General features: G+C 36.7%; 1 protein-coding gene and 1 long non-coding RNA gene across 4 annotated transcripts in view; one reads left to right on the forward strand and one right to left on the reverse strand.

The window, feature by feature from the left end:
• Window positions 1-16,782, reverse strand: part of LOC115857170 (uncharacterized) — a 231,411-nt gene that overhangs the window by 28,529 nt on the left and 186,100 nt on the right. The gene's annotated exons all lie outside the window — the stretch shown is intronic.
• The window catches only part of PDE5A (phosphodiesterase 5A), a 139,377-nt gene that overhangs the window by 3,366 nt on the left and 119,229 nt on the right, over window positions 1-16,782 (forward strand). For all 3 annotated transcript variants that reach the window (XM_060298993.1, XM_030863963.3, XM_060298994.1), the window contains exon 2: window positions 15,825-16,413. In XM_060298993.1, coding sequence (XP_060154976.1) covers window positions 15,825-16,413 — 589 coding nt within the window. The remainder of the gene's footprint in view (window positions 1-15,824; window positions 16,414-16,782) is intronic.

Below are 16,782 nucleotides of genomic sequence, written 5' to 3' on the forward strand. Positions count from 1 at the left end.
TACTGTATGTGATTCAGGAAACCCATGCAACAGAATAGCTCTGTAGAGGCGTTTGGCGAGTTTTAAGATTTTAAATAAATTTGAATTCACTGAGATTGGCCATCTGTGCCTGTAAACAGTCTCATTGATAGAACTATTTCTACCTTATTTGATTTAATTGTTGTTTGACATTCATGCATGCTTCTCTATTCTCTCCCCAGACTGAATGGTCTGCACTCAATAGTAGTCACTGAATAGAAGGAAGGTTCTGGCACTAAATTCTCATTTAAACACCTGTGAATTTTGGTTGACCTTGAAAGCAATTATTGCTGCTGTATTACATTGTTTCCTATAATTATCTTCAAATACAGAGCTAAGCACCTCCTTAAAAGCTATAGCTTGCAGCACACAAATAGATGCTTTTCAGCAATCAAAACCTGTTTAAGTGAATTTTGAGAGTGTCAGTTGAACGATTCGTAACATAATCTATAGGCATAAAAATTACTTGGAGACTAGTAACTAAAACCTATGGAAAACCTCCACCCTTGCTATCATAGAAAACTTTGCAGTCCTACGAGTTTGAGATGCTGCGTTCATTAAGGGCTTTAATGCTTGTGCATTCACAGATGAAGCCTTTCTGGTGCTAATGCCACTTTAACAGCTGTTGTTATTCTTGACAGCTTATTAGAATAACTTACCTTTCATTAGTTACTAATCAGCTCTGTGATTGTGCACGATGTTTTAGATCATTTAGAATTGTAGGGGTAATATGATTGACTTTTTATTGCTGTTTTTGTACTAGACAAAAGCGTGAGAATATTTGGCATATACTGGAAATAGGAGATACTAAGTGAGGACAACTTTTTATGACCACTTGGATCAAAGTCCAGAAACAGAAGTTTTACACTCGCATGTAGTTTTCTATGATAGACCTTTTATTTGACACTGCAAAGCTGTGGTGAATTAGTTGATGTTCCAGGTCCTGAGTTTGGGATTCTTTCTTTCTTTCTCTCTTTCTTTCTTTCTCTCTCTTTTCTTTCTTTCTTTCTTTTCTTTCTTCTTTCTTTCTTTCTTTCTTTCTTTCTTTCTTTCTTTCTTTCTTTCTTTCTTTCTGTCTTTTCTTATTTTTTTCTCATCTCTAAAAGCTGTAACTTTTTTTTGCAAGATATTATCTTAAAGTCAGATGATAGGTGTAAAATAAATATTGCTATTCAATCTTAAAAATGATTGTTTCTATGATCATATAGGAATATAAACTCACAATTTTCAGACACGTTTTGTTAAGCATATTTTGTTAAGCAGTCACTAGTGTTGAAGATAATAAAATCCTGTGGGTATTGACTCAGTCTGGCTTTGATATTATTTCTAATATTTTCATTATGGTAATTCTGGTGTAATAATGTCCTTTTATCCTTGTATTGCTTATAACCAGGGTCCTTATAGCCAGCTTGAAGATACCTTTTAGTGCCCTAAAAGTACTCATGTGGATTGAATTTGGATAGGATTGAATCTGGAAGAATCCGTATGAGCCCCTGAAATGATGTTTCTCATTGCTCTACTATCACTAGTGTTCTCAAGGTTTCATATTCAGTTCCATTTTTAAAGCCCCCAATACAAGATCATGATTCCTAAAACTGTGGTACAACTAATGCATTGCAATTAGTCATTCAAAATAAATCTATTTGCTTAGTATAACACTTAAATAGGCTTGTGGTACAATTCAGTAGCTTTTTTTTTCAGTTTGTGATCTGAAGATCTATTGGAATTGCCAATATTTTCTTAATATCGTCTTCAGTACCTAAAGATGAGCAGTTTTTAGCATTTTGATTATGTTGTACAACAAAATTTCCTTTTTAAATAGTTCCACCTAAAGAAATGACTTGAGTCTGGTCTCTGATATCATTTCTTTTAAAATATTTGAAAGTACTTTCAAATTGTATGGGTAAAGTTTGTACCTTCACCCTTATCTGATTACAGAGAGTAGTATGTCTTACTAAGTTGCTTCCCTGCCTCTATATTTGAAAATGTGAATTAACTTAAAACTGATTGAACTTCCTGCTACATTTTAATAATGCTTGGAAAAGAGTTCTTTCATACTTGAAAAGGCTTAAAAAAAAGTGCTTGGTGTTTATTAGTTTGTCCCCCAAATATTTTTCAAACTAACAGTTTATTAAACCTGTAACTGTTGTGTTGAGTTAGATCTTTTTCTTTGTTCTCAGGGCTAATTGTAGGATAAAAACTCATCTTAGGATAAAAGCCTTTGGTAAGGACTGCAGGGCAGTTAAATAAATCACTGAGTTGATTGATATTGGAGGGTTGAAAATGACTAATTTTTGAGTTTAGAATGCAGACTAGCTACTGACTTTGCAGGACTTCTTATGAGATTACTTTAGCTGGACAGATGTAGATTCAGTTGAGCAATGTTATAACTGATTGATGTGGCCTTGGAAATATCTGTTAAATCAGGTTCTCAGTAAAAAAAAAAAAAAAAAGTGCCTGTGAATTACAACATAAGAATAAAAATTGAAGAAAGTCTTTCCACTTGAGTCATTCATTTGATATTTAGTTCTGTAATCTTATTTACCGACTTGGTATTCTCATTTTATTTTGAATCATAGTTTTTTTCATGGTGTGAGTGCTTTATTCATATTCTCTAACTGGTAGGAATTTATACTTATTACCAACTAAATATTTAAGGCAGGTAAAGAAAACTGAGTGTTAAGTTCATAAGAGTCATTCTGATGAATATTCTAAAAAGCTTTAAAAAAGCCATATATATGGAGATACAGATATCCACGTGCCCCATTTGTAGTTTGTAGTGAACATGCTTTATGAAGTCTTAGGTGCCATTGTTAGCTTCTGTGTTCTTTGAGACCTTTCTCTTGATTCTGAATTGTAAAGTAAGATTAACATTTTGCAAATTGTCTTCTCTGAATAATTTTGTTACTTATTATATTTTGTAATAATAAGTATACTGAGGTCATAAGAAGAGAAAAGCTGATTTTTTTTTCTTTTTAACATCTTTATTGGAGTATAATTGCTTTACAGTGGTGTGTTAGTTTCTGCTTTATAACAAAGTGAATCAGCTGTACATATACAGATCCTGATTTTTTAAGCTGATGAAATAATTAAAACACACACACAGGATCTTTGAACTTTAGAGTTGGAGGAAATCATGTAGTTCAGTGTCTTTCAAATTTTTTTTTTTTTTTTTTTTTGCTCGGGCCTCTCACTGTTGTGACCTCTCCCGTTGCGGAGCGCAGGCTCAGCGGCCATGGCTCACGGGCCCAGCCGCTGCGCGGCATGTGGGATCTTTCCGGACCGGGGCACAAACCCGTGTCCCCTGCATCGGCAGGCGGACTCTCAACCACTGCGTCACCAGGGAAGCCCAAGAAAGACATTCTTATTGATCCCCAGTATCTTAGTTAAAAAGCTTTTGGTCACAAGTGACAAAAACTCAACTTGAACTCGTACATAATTAACTCACATGATTGACGTTCCTGGAGATTGGTTTGGGTGTGAAATAATCTTGTCAACATTCTTTTTGTCTGTATGTTTATCTAGTCCGTCTGTCTTCCTTCCTTCCTTCCTTCCTTCCTTCCTTCCTTCCCTCCCTCCCTCCCTCCCTCCCACTCTTCCTCCCTCCATCTGTCCTTTTGGCCCTATGCTGCATTGGCTTTATTCTCCGGTAGACTTCTTCATGAGCTGGAAAAGTTTCTTCTTGGCAAGTTTATGTGGGTCTTAAATTTCTCATGTTTGAAAAGTACCTTCTTATCCATATCAGCCCTCTCAAAATTATTTGGCCTTGCTTGCATCACTTGCCTCCTCTGGGCCAGTCATTGTGTTGGGAAGAATAGGGTTGTCTCACTACTTTGTTGGGGCAGGTAACGCATAGTGTGATATGTCAGTGGGGGGGGGGGAGGGGAATTCCCCAAAGAAAGTGATGTGAGTGCATCCAGAAGTTCCAGATATCTGCCATACCTAGTATTGACTTTCTCTCATTTTAATGTGAGTTAAATGAGGAATTCTTAAGAGTAGGTATAATTTAATCATAGCATTTATGCAACTGTAATACCAAAATAAATGTAAAAGTTAATTATGAATAAAATGATAAAACTCTAGCCAAATGCAAATTGACAACATTCATACTTGTACAGTGAATATGGCCCTGATTGGGATGCAGGGGGTTCTGGTAAGGTCAGCTTGCCTTTGCTACAGTTGCCTTGTGATGATTCACTTCTCCCACTGGGTCTCTCGTAACAATCATGAAACTTTTAGTCCTATAGCACAATACACCAGCTTTTGGTTTTTATTTGGCTTGAAAGCACATTTACATATTAAATCTACCTCTTTTATTTTCTCTTTATCTCAGAACCATTGGGCGGCAGTGTGATTGTAAATACAAATATAAACTTGACTGCTAAAATTGCAGGATAGTATTTGATTATAAGGTGGTCATCCCAGTAATTTAAAGTGTAATTTAAAGTGTACATCTTTTACTTTTTTTTTTGGTTTTAATTGTCATTAGTGTGAAAACGCAAAATTGAAGCATTTCCATAGACAAACTACAGATCTTCAAAACATAATTGCTCTGGACTCTCAGGGCTTCTCATACCTCATATTGGGCCATGCCAATCTAGTCCAATCTTTCCCATCTCTAAGCTGCTAAACAAATCGGTTTACATATTTACAGCATAGATTTTGGTTATTAGGTTTTCTTTCAGATGCAAGTAAGTTTTCCTTTAAGGAACATTTTCCATACATGTGATTGTGAATGCATGGAAAATTACAAAACATTTCTCTTCCAACTCTTGGTCAAATTTGAATGTAAAACCATGTGAAGCAGTTCTGCATTTTATTTATATTTGGTCCCAGTAAGCTTCTCAGATGTTTTCATAGCTGGAGAAAACTTGGGAACATTAAATAACTTTAGACAGCATTTGTTTCTAATCCATGCCAGAAGCAAGGGAACTACTCACTGTAACATCAGAGTAGAGATTATTGGAGGAATCACTTGGAGGTGTCCCAGATAGCCCCTGTTTCATTTGATACACTGTTATAGTAGGTTAATCTTTTATTCTTCTAAACTGTTGCTTTTTTTCTTTTTTTTTTAAATTGAAGTATAGTTGATTTACAATGTTGTGTTAGTTTCAGGTTTACAGCAAAGTGATTAATCTTTTTCATATTCTTTTCCATTATAGTAAACCATTGCTTCTTAAAGGGGATGCTGTTTGGCATTTGGTAGTGATACTTTTTGTTATTGTGAGAAACTGTTCAGCGTATTGCAGGATGTTTAACATCCCTGGGCCCCAGACACTACATGTCAGGAGCACCTGATTATTGTGACACACACTTCCAAATGCCCCCAAAAGCTGGCACCACTACTTGGTTGGGAGCCACTGTTCTGAACTCTTTAAAATTTACTTCAATTTATGGTGGTTAAGGGCCCCAGATAGGACAGATTTAAGCTTCAACCCCAGAACTACCTCTTTCTTAAAAGTATGACCTTTAGGTACTTTATTTGCTTTCTCTGTGAAATGGGAATAATAGCATTTACTTCTAGGGTTCTTAAGAAATTTAAAGGAACTAATACATATTTCCTTATCTTTTATAGAGTGATTTTCAGTAGTTTACTATTTATTTTACCTTGAGAATCATCAGTACCTTAATTATAATTGCAAACTTTGAGAGTCATCCCCTTATTCTGATAAGTGGGAATTAGAACAACAGAACAGGGATTTAATAGACTTTGTGTCCTTCTCATTTTTTAGAAGAATTTTTATTAATGGTTTAAACAGAACCTTTTGTGGATTGTGTAAGGTACTGGAAAGGGAATTGGAATGGGAGTCCAGACCTCCCGACTGTGTCCCAAGCTTTGTGACTGGCCCAGGTTAATAAATCTTGGCTTTAAAATGGGAGGTAGGAGGGGGTGAGAAATCAAGGCAGAGAAATTCATAAATGAGTTTAAAAATCTCTTTCAGCTCTAAGTATTCTTGATTCTCACCAGAGGAGCAGAGTATCAACTTCTTAGATTGAATAGTTTCCTTTAAGTATTTTCCAAGTATGAGTGGTGGATCTAGGTCAAATTTTACAAACAATGCAGCTAGAACTGTGTAAAATGAGGATCCAAGAGCAGGAGAAATATATACATTATATTATATTTTATGTGAGTTATTTTTATGTTTTTCCTACAGATAAAGCACATTTCCATATAAATTATCAACCATCCCTTTTTAGACAGGAAACGAACACACTTTTTGTAATTCTGGTTTTAGTGGTTAATTCATATGAATGATGAAAAAAGCACTGGAGAGAAAGAGAAAGGGGTGAAGTTTTATAGGAGACTTAAAAAACACGATCATGCATTGTGTTTTGTGGGCCATTCAGGGCTTGCAACGTTTTCCTCTGTTTTGTTTGAGGCACTCTGCAAATCTCCGCAAATGTTACTGTTCCTGGGTAACCTCCTTGAGACCCAGGCATCAACCTACTTACAGAATTCCCCCAAGTAAGCCCCCTTGGGTAGGAACTGAAATGGATCAACTTTAACCCCCAGATCTCTTGTAGCAGAGTGTTGAAGCATTGTTTTATCAAGTATTAAAATCATTCTCCAGTTTAGAATTATGGTTATTATGAAATATTGCTATGGTTTTTATTATAGATAATTAGTTGTATATCACATTTGTTGTCAAACTGTTTTATGATATCTGTGATATTTTGAAAAAATCGTCCCCCAAATTCTATAACTTATTTTTAAAAATTAAGTTCTGAGTAGTAATAGAAAGTGATTTTTCTTAACTACATGTTCAGCTCTTAATCTTTATGTGTTATTCAGAAAATTTGTTATATGTAAGTGTGGTTCTTGGTCTAGGGAGTCTATGTTTTTTCAATTCTAATTTGAGAAAATACCAACATTAAAACAATTTTTTTTTTGCACAGGTGTTTCTATAGAGAAATTAGTGCTTTTAAACTAGGAGCTTAAAAAGAAATAATGGCTAACATCATTATTCTGTAGAAACCCATGAATAAATTCTTTTTATTTTTACAAAAAAATTAATTGCTTTTGAAAATATATTCCAGTTAATGTTCGATTAACTTGGGAATTCCCTGGTGGCCCAGTGTTTAGAACTCAGTGCTTTCACTGCCAAGGACCCAGGTTCAATCCCCAGTCTAGGAACTAAGATCTTGCAGTCCATGTGGCATGGCCAAAAAAACAATGTTCAATTAACTTAAAAACAGTAACTATCACATATTAAACACTGTGTACCAGACTCTATGCCATCACTGTATAGGCATGATTTCCCTTAATTTTCTTAAGAAGCCTGTGAGGGTTAATGCCATTATCTCCATCTTATAGAGAGAGTAAATAGTGCACCTGAGGTCTTATCTTAGAAGCAGCTCCAGAGTTGAAGCCTAAGTCTGTCCCACCTAGGGCCCTTACCCACCATTTTCTACTGAAGTTCAGCATCACTGTTAATGGAAGCAATGAAAAGACTCATAGATTTAATGTCATGAGGAATTTAACTCAGGAAGAGGCTAAAGACCCTGGTCTAAAGACCCCAAATGTCTGACAATGGAAATGTCGAGCTCAGCCTTTTCCTGCAGCAGCTGCTAGGACCTGGCCGCCTGGCCTTTTGAGTGCATGCACTCATTTAGTTTTGTAGTGTGCTCTACCCACACTGAAGCACTGTCTTGGAGAATGCAGTGCTGTTAGTGCTATAAAGAAGCCTCATGAAATCAAAATGTGTTAAATGTTATTCCTCGTGACACTGATTTTTATATTAAATCATCATTGCATGGACAGTTTGAGCTGCAAGAGTCTTCAGTAAAGTAGAATATTAAGACAGTAAACTTCTGATTAGATTCATTGTTTTAAAAGAGTTGAGATTTAAAATCCAAGTCACATTTATGGTAAACTCATGACAAGTTTTTATCTTGGCTTTATTTCCTGGTGTCTAATTAATATCAATCTTTTGGGTTCGTTACTTGCTCAGTATGGGAAAGGGTTCCTTAGTGAGTGCTGAGCAGCAGCTGTGGTACCCACAAGTTTGAAACCACAGATGGTTTTCATGTTAAGCTAACATGAAATCTAACATTTTAGTTAGATGGGTGCATGTTACCTGAGAGCAATAACTCCCAGCATTGATTCTGGTACCCTCCAGGGTTTCTCTAGTTATTTTAAGACATATTGTAAGAGTTTAAAAACAAAACTAAATTGAATTTACCCATTTTAAAAAGATATTTAATACAACTCATTTTTGAGGTAAGCAGTTTTTTGTGTAATAAAATATGGAAGGAAATAAATGACTGGAGAATAATAAAACAGATTTTGGTGAGGAGAGAAGGAATGATTTGGATGGGATGTTAAACATCAGGATCTTGTCATCGATTATAAATTCTCAGCATTAATTGTTATTGTATTTCCCTTGGCTGTGGCTTTATTTCAAGGTCCAGGGCCTATTGTTTTTCATTAACAGCCTTGTAAAAGTTAAATCAACTCTAAGACTTCAAGAGGGCCACTCTGCTTGTGATTGCAGGACAGTTAACAAAGACTTGCTTATACATGAAAGCAGAGTCTCTAAGTTATTAGCGCTTGGAGCAGAGGGTAAAATACCTTTGTGGAACTTGCATGCATTTCATTCTTTCTGCTCAAATAGCTAGGATGTAGCTTATGGAGAGTTATGATGTAACTCTTCTATCTAGGGGGAAAACTTAGTGGGATTCTATAATAAATGACAGTCTGCAGTATCTGCTTTGGACAAGGACTTGGAATGCTCAGGATGCATGTAGCCAGCCTATTTCCAAACGCTATTAGACCCACTCGGCCTGTGGACCCATACCACCTGGAACACGACCTCTTTCCCCCTCACTTCCTCTGATTCTCTTGGCTGGACTTTATGAGGAAATGAACAGCCATTGCTCTTTACCCCAGCCCTACATCTCCATTGGAATGAGTACTGAGGGTCTAGGAGATAGCAACATCTTAAAAATATGGAAGAGATTTTGAAATGCTTCCACATGCATTTTCTTTTCCTTTTTTAAAAACTTTATTTATCTATTTATTTATTTTTGGCTGTGTTGGGTCTTCGTTGCTGCTCGTGGGCTTTTCTCTAGTTGCGTCGAGCAGGGGCTACTCTTCATTGCGGTGTGCGGGCTTCCCATTGCGGTGGCTTCTCTTGTTGCGGAGCACAGGCTCTAGGCACGTGGGCTTTGGTAGTTGTGGCGCACAGACTCAGTAGTTGTGGCTTGCAGGCTCTAGAGCACAGGCTCAGTAGTTGTGGCGCACGTGCTTAGTTGCTCCGTGGCATGTGGGATCTTCCTGGACCAGGGCTCAAATCCATGTCCCCTGCATTGGCAGGCGGACTCTTAACCACTGCACCACCAGGGAAGCCCCACATGCATTTTATAACTTGTCTCAGACATCAACCCTGTGTGGTGAGTGAAGCAGTAAGAAGTCTTTCCCCTGTTTGAAAATGGGGAAGCTGAGGGGCAAAAGGAGATGACAGGAGTTGACCAAACTAATAATCATCACCTACTGGCCTATTGATAACATAAGAAGTTGTGGGAGTCTTCATGACCTGTTCATACAGCTGACCATTTTTATAATGAAGGACTTGTACTCTGGAGAAAACGGCCTCTAGAGAAGTTGTGATTGGTTCAGCCTCACATCTGTGTATTCTTATAGTTGGAACTAGAGTTGTTTCCTGATGGCCAGTTTGGTATTCTTGACTTTATACTGTGCTGAAGACAGTCAGTACCTTGCACTTCATGAAGAAGGTAGAACAGGCAGTATTTCCCGTATTATGTAGAGGATGAAATTGAAACTCAGAAGAAGAAAATTGTTTGCCACTGGTCACAAATCCCATTGGCAGCAAATGCTAGATTATGATTGGAATTTTGAATTTATGGCTGAAAAACACAACTTCTCGGGGTGCTTTGTAAGTCCCAAGAATTTTTAGCAATTAGTCAACGTCCGTTTTATAAGTAGATTGCAGTTTGTTTTTTTCTCTATTAAATATATGGTATGGTTTGGACAGTAAAATGAAAAGGCTTGATTTAAGGAAGAATTTTATGCCACAAATTATTAATCCAAGAGCTTTCAAAAGGTTCAGTTATCAAACACAGGATCACAATGTGGTACACAGGATCCTTTGTGCTCTTTAAACGATAAAATTAGTGTTAGTGGTTTAATAGCCTGGAGCTCATTATGCTCCACAGAACCTACCTTTTCTTTGTTGTCTATCTGCCAGTAATTTCAGTTGGGAAGAACAGAATATCGAACGACTAGTGTGGCCAACTAAAATACAGGACACCCCGTACAATTTGAATTTTAGATTCTACTTATATTAAAAAATTATTCATTGTTTATCTGAAACTCAGTTTTAACTGGGTATCCAGTATTTTTATTTGCTAAATCTAGCAGCCCTGAGAATTACTCTTCTCTTGAACACATTTATTATACATTCTTTTCAGTGCATCATTTTAGGTTTATAAACCATGACCTGTTTTCAGGGAAGCATAGGCATGGGATTCAGTTAGATTTTTTTCAGAACACAATCCTTAAGAACATTTGTTCTCTGAGTCCCTTGGGGCAGTGTTTTTACCTCAGTGGTTTAGTGTGCCATCCCTTTACGATATGGATGGAAAGAATTAAGTTAGAGAATGTGTATTATAAGTGATTTTATTCTCTCTATGCCTTATGTGTTTAAATTTGATTTTTGATTCTTTCAGATGCAGCTAGACATTATGAAGTGTCTTCATGACAAACATTGGTGTTCTGGGAACTTTTATAGTCTTACAGGCTGTAAGACTGGGAATAGGAGACCTAGATTTGATTCCTGATTTTGCTGCCAGCTAGCAGAATGTGTGTGGTTCAGCCATTTAATTTAGCTGCATAATTGAGAAAGTAGGATTGTTAGTGTCTGCCTCACCAGGTTGAAATAAAATGGTGCTTTTTTTCCTTTCAGTATCACTAATGTAAATACTTTTCAAAATCTCATAGACTCAAGGAAGAGAAAGAAGGGAAAATAGAGATCCTGTCTCAGGCCATAGAGGTGATTTGCTCCAGTCAGAGCTACCAGCCAGGTTTCTTGAATCTCATCTGGTATATTTACCCTCGTATTTGACATGTCCATCTTTCCATCTTTCTTCATTCACATGCAGTTACGTATAACTTCACATGACAGCGAATACAGTACGTATATAAATTAACTTCTGGACACAATATAAGCTTCAGTTTAGGGAGGAGAGGTCTGGGCTTGCTCACTCCTGTATCCCTGGTGCCCAGCCTAGTTAGTGCTAGTTAGTGACACTCTCAAGGACCTTCATGAGAATAATCCATTCTAGAGAAAAAAGACACTTAAAAGTGAATCCAGTTAAAAGCGAAAAATATCACTGAAAAGGTTTTGATTGGAACTTGATCTTGAAAAATGGAACCACAGGTTATGAAAGTAAGTTTACCTTATTTTGGACTTAGTAAAATTTAGATTATAATGAAAACTCCAAGCTAATTTGTAAAATACACAATTTTCTGGCAAGACTATGCCATAAACCAATATCTTTACTTCTTATCTGACATTTGCAGCAGGATCATAGAGTCTTTTTCCCCAAATATAGGTTTTTAAAATTAATATTTGAAGATGTCATCAGTTGTTCCAGCAGCCCTTCTTAATCTAGAATGCAGTTATTTGAATAGAATTCTCTTTTCAGGTATTTGTTATGTCATGATCCTTGCTGTTTTTTAATTTTTTGATTGTTAGCAGTTTTTTTTATTGAGCTTAACCTTAATTATCAGTGGCTTTATGTAATATTAGAATAGTTCTCCAACATCACTTTGGTTTACTTCTAGAAATTCTGTATCTTACATAAGAGTTTAAATTTCAGTCTGCAGGTGATTTGTATTTGCAGAGATTGAAGTATTAAAAAACAATCAACAGGAAATGATAGATATTAGTCTTAGGAAGGACGGCCCACTTCATACAGCCACATAGGTCATGCACTGCAAAACGTCAAGGGATGCCTGAAGGGAGAGAGGTGTGAAAGATGATTTAATTTTATTTACGGTTGGTTTATAAGTGATTGTTTTGATGTTATGATAACATATGTTTTCCATACACAGGGATATATCTACAGGGACTCAGATAATAATGTGGTCATGAGAAAACCCTTTCCCCCATTACTGGTGATTAATAAAAATTGTTGATTGAATCACTGGATATACCAGGTCTACTGTTCCTGTGTCATTTAACACTGAGTTCATCTCTCCAAGAGAATATCTAGAAATACAACACTTGTGAGACTATTAAATGTAATAATACAAAACACCTAACAAAGAATTTTTGGACACTGGCTCTGTTTAAGACATATGTTAGGCCCTACAGGATATATGAGGGTAAATTAGCCATGGTCAGTTATGAGGCTTACATCCAAGGGGTGATGAACGTTAATAGCTAAAACACAATGTTGATTTTCTGTAACAAATATATCAGCATTCACATTTTCAAAAGACTGTTGTCCCTTTTAATGCAGGTGATTTAGGAGTCGTCATTTATTTATTCATTCACTTCACTCAAATATTTATCAAGGACTCAGTATGTGACAGGCGTTTTCTAAGTACAGGAATGCAGTCGTGAAGAAGACAGACAAGTACGAAATTTACATCTCATCGGAGGAGGCAATAAACCAACAGATTAATAAACCAGAATAGATGATAGTAAGAATTCAGATAGTGTGGGGGGAGAACATAACGTGTCGGCACCACCTGAGGTGGAGTGATCAGGGAAGACCTGTCTGCACAGGAGATGGCAGCTGTGATCAACAAGGTGCAGATGAGGAGAGCTTTCCAGACTGGGAGCAGTCTGACGTGCTTAAGGAACGTCAGGGAGGCATGGGTGAGAGGGACTATGGTAAGGGATTGAAAGAGTTTGAGTTTTATTCTTGATTCAGTGAGAAGCCAAGTAGGGTAGTTAAGGTGTTAAGGTTTACTTTGTTCGAAGATGACTCTGGCTACTGTGTGGAGAGTGGATTGAAGGGAGGCTAGTATAATATCAGAGAGACCAGTTAAGGGGCTGTGGCCGCAGTCCGAGGTGAGAGATGGTGGGGTTTGGACCAGGGAAGTGGTACAAGAGATAGAAATGAGCAGATTGGACTATAGGGTTTTAGAAGTCAAGGTGACAGGACTTGGCTGCTGGATTAGAAGAGAGAGTTGAAGGAAACAGAAATCCAGAATAATTCCTGGATGTTTGGTTGAATAACTAGGGAGATGATGGTGCTACTTACTAATACGAAGAAACCTGGCAGGGAGTGAGGCTGGTGCAAGATGAAGGATGGGGCATTAGGAATTCTGATTTCACCATGTTAAGTTGTCTGTTTAGACATTCACATGGAGCTGTCAAGTAGGTGGTTGTATTAAAAAGTTGACCACCATTTTCCAATGATAAGGTTAGAAATAAGAGGAGGCTGTGTTTCAGGTTTGTAACTGAAGTAGTTAAAATGCCTCTTTTTATATTGATTTGAGAATTTAAGTTGCATGTACATATTTTTAAATAACATGATATGTTAATTTAAATGTATCACTTTTTTCCTGTCTTACATTTTACAAAACAGTTTATTCAAATGCTTCCTGTACATTTTTCACATGCATGTCTGACATCAGTGTCTTTGGCACTACTACTGTGATTTTGGAGGTTATGTAAGCATTTCCCAAAGTATGTTCCCCTCATTTCTATCGAAGTTTTTGAGATACAGCATTATTTTAATATCAATGTATGTTCTCATCACTGGAAGTTTTGTCTCAAGCCATGGCATGCATTTATAAAACATTAGGCAATTATATTTTAAACGACTCTGTGCTAGAGGTATACACCAGAGATGTGTACAATATACTTACTGCATTGCTTTTTAAAAAACTTTTGTTTATTATTATTATTATTTTGGCCGTGGTGCATGGCATGCAGGATCTTAGTTCCCCGACCAGGGATCAAACCCATGCCCCTGGCAGTGGGGACGCAGAGTCTTGACCACTGGACCACCAGGGAAGTCCCTACATAGGTTTTTAAAGAGAGCTTTAAAATGTATAACTATATCTAACACTTGGAATTATGAGGTAATCCTGATAATATCTGTGTCATCTTTTTTTGACCCATTTCATTCTAGACCGGTACCATTTCTGGGTAATATATATTTACCAAACAATAGAGTGTTGTTCAAACTAAAATAATTAAGGGAACATTCTATAAGTGAAAGACTTAGTAGAGACTCTGAAAAAAGGCTAACTCTTCTTTCCCCCTTCTGGATCTTCTTTTTTCACTTAATAAATTGTTGTGATTATTCATATCAGTATCCATGACCATTTTTAAATCTTTGTCTAGTGTTACATTTATAAATGTGCCATGATGTGTTTTCCAGGCTTCTGTTTGTGGTATTAGGTTTCTTCTCATCTTTGCTGTAACAAACAGTACCACAGTAAATAAATACCCTGGTACTTCCTTTGCCACATGTGTAAAATCTGTGGAACAAAGGATAAATGCATTTTAAAACTTGTTAGATATTGCCTACTTGCCCTCTGAAGAGGTGTTATCAATCTCTACTGCATCCAAAAGGATGAGAGAGTGTCTGTATCCCTACACTGTCCAAAATAGTACACTGTCAGACTTGTTTATCCCAGCTCTTTGGTGAAAATAATCAGTAAGTCATTGTAGAGTGGAGATTGCATTGCTCTTATAGGCCAGTTCTTTTAAATATCCTCAGTGGTAGCAAGTTTTTGTCTTTTGAAAGTAAATTTGAGTTTTGGAAAAAGTCAAGTCTAATGCATAAGCTATATATGAAGTTAGCCATTACTCTAGGTTTTTTGCGGTTTTATTTGCTTGTTTTGAGAGGAAGGCTCAGTGAAAAAGAAGATCTAACTTTCAGATAAAGCTAATATTCTTATATGGCGTATGAAATTTTTTAGAAGTTAGTTTCAAAAGAAGAGTTTCAAAAATGTCTAAAGTAATGGCACCATCAGTTGGCATAAGATTACAGCTGCCCAAGAGGAATTATTTCAGTTGAACAACAATCATTTGGATATATATGATCCGGTGTATTTGTTTTAAAAAATCACCCACTGTGAAGGCTTTATCTCAGACAGGTCTCTTCATGGGATGGCACATTAACAACATAAATAATTTAAGTTTTCTCGGGCTGAATTTTTTATACTAGTTATGCTTACTTTTTTGTTTTCCTCCTTTATACAAGGAATAGGTAATCTAGAAGAAGAGATCATTTTTACCATTATCTGAACAAACATTATCAGGATGATATTAATGAAAATCTACAATCTTTTTACTACATACCAGATCAAATTGTTTATATTTTTCATTTCCCTTTCTAAATCTAATAGCAATATAGATAACAATTATCTAAAATTAAGCATATTAGCTAGCCAAATTCAGATAAATTTTTAAAAATATTTAACTTCGGAACAAGTTGTGTGTTTTAAATAGCAAATTAATTTCCATATCTATGTTTTCCTAAGACTATTGTTAAGTTTAGTGTCTTTTACTTTAATAAAAATTGAATTTGAGAGGAGCAGACTTGACACTTGACGTGTGGTAAATCAGATATTTGAAAATACATGTATATAGGAGTCAGGCTTTATCAAAGTGTTCATTGAAGCAACTGTCCTCTACAGATTTGCAGAATAAAACTGTCTTAAATAAACCATCTTGTTTTTATTTTCTATGACAGATTGAACCATTAATGCCTCAGTTTACCATGAGAGGATTTTTAGAAGTTTTCAGGGGTAGCAATATTTAAGGAGGGGTGTTCTTCCTTATGTATTTACTGTGTCTACATGTTCTTTTCTGCAGAGAAATGGTCAATGCATGGTTTGCTGAGAGAGTTCACACCATCCCTGTGTGCAAGGAAGGCATCAGAGGCCACGTGGAGTCTTGCTCTTGCCCCTCGGAGCAGAGTCCCCGTGCAGAGAGCAGTGTCCCTGGAACACCAACCAGGAAGATCTCTGCCTCCGAATTTGATCGACCTCTTAGACCCATCGTTGTCAAGGATTCTGAGGGAACTGTGAGCTTCCTCTCTGACTCAGAAAAGAAGGAACAGATGCCTCTAACCCCGCCACGATTTGATAATGATGAAGGGGACCAGTGCTCGAGACTCTTGGAATTAGTGAAAGATATTTCTAGCCACTTGGATGTCACAGCCTTATGTCACAAAATTTTCTTGCATATCCATGGCCTCATCTCCGCTGACCGCTATTCCCTGTTCCTCGTCTGTGAGGACAGCGCCAACGACAAGTTTCTTATTAGCCGCCTCTTCGACGTTGCAGAAGGTTCAACACTGGAAGAAGCTTCAAATAATTGTATCCGCTTAGAGTGGAATAAAGGCATCGTGGGACACGTGGCCGCTCTTGGTGAGCCCTTGAACATCAAAGATGCATATGAGGTAAATAAACTGTTGGAACAGAGGCGGGGTGAGGGGTGGAACACAGGTGGGGCATTGGACAACTACTGTGAATCGTGGGGATATTTGACACTGAGATGTAGTAACGTGTGTACTTATTTAAAATGGGAATATATGGCAAGAACTTTCCCATCTTTTAAATGTCAGAGTTTCTTCGCTAATGTCTGGGTCAAGGATAGAGGCCCGAGAGAAGTCTTGTCCTGTTTTTCTCCTTAATGATAATTTAACATAGGTCATCTCATATTTGTATTCTTTCATCTTTTTACCTGATCACTCTACATATCCCCTATCTATGTTATCTCCATGTGAACTTCTGGGAATTTACTAATATTCTAAAATGATAGGTCCAAA

This window comes from Globicephala melas, chromosome 5, assembly GCF_963455315.2.
Source record: "Globicephala melas chromosome 5, mGloMel1.2, whole genome shotgun sequence".
NCBI classification, from domain to species: Eukaryota; Metazoa; Chordata; class Mammalia; order Artiodactyla; family Delphinidae; genus Globicephala; species Globicephala melas.